This window comes from Urocitellus parryii, chromosome 3 (assembly GCF_045843805.1).
Source record: "Urocitellus parryii isolate mUroPar1 chromosome 3, mUroPar1.hap1, whole genome shotgun sequence".
Taxonomy (NCBI): domain Eukaryota; kingdom Metazoa; phylum Chordata; class Mammalia; order Rodentia; family Sciuridae; genus Urocitellus; species Urocitellus parryii.
In genome coordinates, this window is record NC_135533.1 from 213054790 (window position 1) to 213060315 (window position 5526).

At 40.5% G+C, this 5526-nt stretch overlaps 1 protein-coding gene across 1 annotated transcript; it reads left to right on the top strand.

Moving 5' to 3' along the window:
• Positions 1-932: 932 nt before the first annotated feature.
• LOC144253909 (olfactory receptor 7D4-like) lies at positions 933-1889 on the top strand. The gene has a single exon (XM_077796561.1). It carries the CDS (start codon positions 933-935, stop codon positions 1887-1889), a length of 957 nt encoding a protein of 318 aa, XP_077652687.1.
• Positions 1890-5526: the final 3637 nt, after the last annotated feature.

Genomic DNA, 5526 nt, shown 5'->3' on the forward strand with positions numbered 1-5526 from the left:
TGTGGCTGAGCCTTATTGAGACATCTGCTGGAAACATTCTGTTTTCTGGTAAGTGATAAAAATATTAACTGGATCAGATTCAGAGTCTCACATTTCAAATTTGAATCTTGCCACCAGACTCATTATCTCTGAGAGGTACAGAGGATTGTTTGTGTCTCTGAGACTCAGCATTTTCATCTGAGTTTATTTCTATTTGATAAAACTGTAGGGAGTCAGGATTAAATGGATAATAGTTTCTCTGTATGTGATTAATATGTGACATCTATGAGGTTAAGGCAACATAAAACTTAGATATTATTATCATTATTGTTATTATCAATGACAAACTTAATCCTCTGGCCACTCAGCTAATGCATGAATTGATCTGAAGTTACCATTTTCCTACTTCTGTAGGGAATGTTTTATGTATGACCCTATATATGCATATGCTGTGTATTTGGGAATGCTACATCCCTCTTTCATTTTGGGTTTCACATAGACTGGTTTTCTTGGCACAGGGGAGGAATCAAAAACATGTCTGTTGCATATAGAAGCGACCCACCATTCTTTCCTAAAACTGGCCCAAATCAATTTGATTCAACACACTTGGAGTTTCTGTCTACTGTTTCCTCCCTTTTAGGAATGTCCCATGGAAATAGAGGCAAGGTGACATAGTGTCTTGATTATTTCAAAGAGTAGATGTAAAATGAATGAGTGGATGATGTAAGAGAGTTCTCTGCTAAATTGAATAAAGCCAGAACAATTATACACATTTAAATTGAAATGGGGTACCACTTGTTCCATCAATCACAATCATAGCAGAACTCAGTAGGGAAAGAATGTCCATCCAAGAATAATATTGTAAAGTGGTACCTACCTGAGGTCCCAGGTGAGGGGTTTTTGAACGTTGCTTTTTTCCCCCTTCTCTTTTACTCAGAAGATACACTGGCTACATGGAAGCAGAGAACCAGACAGTCCTATCCCACTTCCTCCTCCTGGGCCTCTCAGAGGATCCAGACCTGCAGCCCCTCCTCTTTGGACTGTTCCTGTCCATGTACCTGGACACAGTGATTGGGAACCTGCTCATCATCCTGGCTGTCAGCTCTGACTCCCACCTCCACACCCCCATGTACTTCTTCCTCTCCAACCTGTCCTTTGTGGAAATCTGTTTCACTTCTACCACCATCCCCAAGATGCTGGTGAACATCCAGGCACACAGCAAAGACATCTCCTACCGAGAATGCCTCTCTCAAGTGTACTTTTATATTATTTTCCTTGGAGTGGATAATTTTTTACTGACTGTGATGGCCTTTGACCGCTTTGTGGCCATCTGCCACCCCCTGAACTACACAGTCATCATGAACCCCCGGCTGTGTGTCCTCCTGGTGCTGCTGTCTTGGCTCATCATGTTCTGGATCTCCCTGATTCAGATTCTACTGGTGAAAAGACTGACCTTCTCTATGGGCACTGAAATCCCACATTTCTTCTGTGAACTGGCTCAGCTTCTCAAGGTGGCCGGCTCTGATGCCCTCATCAATAACATCTTTACCTATGTGGCAGGTGCCCTGCTGGGTGTGTTCCCTGACACTGGGATCCTCTTCTCTTACTCTCAGATTGTCTCCTCCTTAATGAGGATGTCCTCCATGGAGAGCAAGTATAAAGCCTTCTCCACCTGTGGGTCCCACCTCTGTGTGGTCTTCTTGTTCTATGGAACAAGAGTTGGGGTTTACCTCAGTTCTTCTGTGACCCACTCTTCCCAGGCAAGCTCCGTTGCCTCAGTGATGTGCACTGTGGTCACCCCCATGCTGAACCCCTTCATCTACAGCCTGAGGAACAAGGATGTGAAGGGGGCCCTGGGGAGACTCCTCAGCAGAGCAGCCTCTTGTCTTTGTGGGATCACTGAGTTCTGAACGTAGATCCTCAGAACTAAGGGGGAGTTGTGTGCCCCATGTCAGATGATGTGATTTTCAGTGTCCTCCCTAAAACACACAATCTAGTCCTTCCAGAGTGGGAAAGGCTTTTGTGTAGATGGCATTTTATTTGCTTATCTTCAACAACTCCTTTAGAAATTCCTTTAAAATATTTCTTTTGTGTACATGATCCTTGAGGGTAAATTTTTTGGTAAGTTTGCTTATAAGTATTCCACATATTTCTAATTTCTACCACTGAGCTACATCTTGAGCCCTTCTTACTTTTCATTTTGAGGTAGGGTCTTGTTGGGACCTCTGCTGACCATGGAAGTGCAATCGCTGGGGACAAAGAAATCCCCAGTCTTGTGATTCTGGTTTTGTGATTTTCCATGTACATGACAGTTAGATCTTGAGAAATGGCTTCCATATACGTGCCTGAATGGCCCCAAGATATGGCTTCCGCAAACATAAAGAATAACTCCCCAGCAACGGGGCACACATACCTAACAGGGTATTGTTTCTGTAACTAGGGTAACGGGGCTCTTTTTCTGCAACTAGGGTAATGGGTCTCTGTTTCTGTAACTGGGGTGCCTAGGCTACCCCAATCTGGGGGACACTCCGATCTCTGATTGGCCCCTGCCTTTGCCCCCACCTCTCTTCTCCTCTCTCTATATAAGTCCTCTCCCTCCACAATAAACTGAGTTGCTGCGCCATCTCAGCTGACTCAACTCCCGACTTTTGCCAGGCAGGGTGGTGGGCTGGGTCGAGACACTCACACTCTCGCTCAGCCTGGAGGCACTCACTAGCTGGTCTAGTGATTCTCCTCAACCTGTGTCGGAGGGCGGTTCCAACAGGGTCTTGCTAAGGTGTAGCAGTCCTCAAACTTGCAATCCTCCTGCATCAGCCACTAGTGTAGCTGGGATTATAGGTTTGTACCTCTTCTCACAGCCCTAATTTGATATTTAAAGCACTTAATGTGCCAAGGCTGACATGATTTCCTCAAAAATTATCCTCTTCATGATTTTCAATGTTCTAGCCACAAAAAATAATGGATATTTGCTGTGATGTATATGTTAATTACCCTGATTTGATGTTTCTGAAATCTCCATCATATTTAGCACCTAAATATGCACAACTAAGGGTCTATTAAAATGAAGTACTGTTTTAAAATTATCTTCTTGAATGTTAATATTGTTCACCTTAACTTGATTGTGTTCTTGTTTTCCTTGGTGGAAATGGAATGATAATTATACCAGCATCATGGCAAATTGGTTACCATATGAAAACCGTGCTTGTTGCTTTTAGACATGTAACTTCATTTATTCTTCCATGCATTTCTTTGAGATATTTCCTCTCATTTGCCTCATTTCTGATCAGGAGAGACTGTGTGATTAAGATTGATTCTAACCTTTCTGTGACCTTAGTTTTCATAAAAACATTGATTGGATTTTTGACATAACAGAATATGCCTTGAACATGGTTTGGCCATTTGATTCATGGTGATAGCCAAGAGGAAGTCTCAGATATGAATACATCCATTTTGACTCCTGATGTTTTCTTTCTTTACTTCTTCCTTCTTTCCTTTCTTGGTTTCTGTCTTTTCTCTCTCATTCCCTCCTTCCTCCTTTTGGACTGTTTCACTGGTTAAAGTTAATTTGAGCCTTTCCTTCTTGTGCCTGAGTTATATTCTACTATATGTATATACAGAAGTTGCTCATTTATTCACCTATTGGTGTACACTTGGGTAATGTCCATATGTTACGTGTTTTAAATAATACTGCTATCAGCCCGCATGTACATTTATTTGTTTAACCATATTTTTTTTCAATCATTTGGAGAATTTTCCTAGGAGTGAGATGACAGGATCCTGGGATATTTACAGTCACATTTTTGAGAACTCACCAAAATGTTTTTAGGAGTGGCTGACATATTTTACATTCACTACAATATCTCAGGTTATAACATCAGGTTGCCAATATTTTTTTTTCTTAAAAATAAAGGGAGAGAGAGTTTCATCAAAACAGAGGAAGAATCAGTAGAGGAGATGATACCAATTGAGGAGGATGAAGAAAGGATGGGGAAAGGGAAGAACAGTGGAATGATTCTGACCTAACTTTTGTATGTGCAAGCATGGATGTGGCATGGCGAGTCCTAGACTTGAAAACATCCACAGGTCACTAATTAAAAAGAAAAAAAAACAAGTATAAATGGAAAATGGATTGAAGAGGTGAAGTGGAGGGAGGGGAGTTGGGGGCACTGAATTGGAGTGGGTTGTATTCATGCTTTTGTGATTCTATCAGGGTGTATCATTGTGTTTATATAACTAATCAGAGTAGGATAACAATGATAATACTGCTTTACTATTATCATACTAATATTAAAATTAAACATAGATAATGCTCATTTGTGTGTGTGATGCTGGGGATTGAACCCAGGGCCTTATGCATGTGAGGCAAGCATGCTACAAACTGAGCTATATCTCCAGCCCAATGCTCTCATTTTTTAAAAAAATGATGATTTCCAAAACATGATTACTCTTTATACGTAGTTATTACAATTTCTTCTGTAAAGCAAGCACTTTCTGATGAAAACTAATAAAGGTTCTGTTTTGACAATAATGGAAAAATTATGATCATAGCCTCCTAGTGGCTGAAAAGTGGAATATCGCTGTGCCTCTGATGTGAATTTCTCTGACCGACGGAGCGCCTTTGCTTATGCTTGTTGGAGACTGGTGGTCTTCCATGGAGCAATAGCTTTTCAATCCTTTACTCTTCTGTAATTATGTAGCTCATATTTTTGTTTTTGACTTGAATATATTTTGGATACTTGCCCCTTTTTGGTGTGTGTTTTGACAGCACCTGCCCCATTCTGTATGTTTTCTTTCCACTTTTTCTTTTCATCAGGATTTGCAATATAATTTGCGAAGTTATTTCTCCTTTCTCCCAGAGATTTCATGTTCTTTACCAAGCCACTTAAGTTTCCTCCTTGCAGCTTCTGGTAGTCACCACTTCATTCTGTGCCTACAAGTCAGCCTTATTAAGAGTCCACCTATGTGTGAGTTCATGCAGTGTTTGCCTTTCTATGTTTGGCTCTTTTTTTAAACATGAAGTCCTCCAAGTTCCATGTTGTAGTAAAGCATGGAACTTCTGTTTTACTTTTTTGTGGATTCCACTGTGTATATAGACCACGTATTCTTTTTCTGATCATCTGATGATGAGCATTTGGGTTGATTTCATGTCTTAGATATTGTGAGTAATGGTGGGGCTGGGCATGTGTCTTGACATACTGATTCCATATCATTTGTACATAAATGCATTGGTGATGTTGTTGGATCATATGGTAATTCTATTTTTAATTTTTTGATGAATCTCCATACTGTTTCCCCTAATGGCTGTACTAATTTACTTTTCTGCCAATGGTGCTCAGTGAGTCCTCACCAACACCAGCTATTTTTGGTCTTCATAATGAGTAGCAATTCTAACTGGTGCAAGATGACTTCTCATTGTGGTTTTGTTGCATTACTTGGATGATTCTCAATACTGAACATTTTTATACACCAGTTTTCCAATTTGTGTCTTCTTTATTATTGCATTGTAGTTATATATAATAGTGGAGTTCATTGTAACACATTGACAAA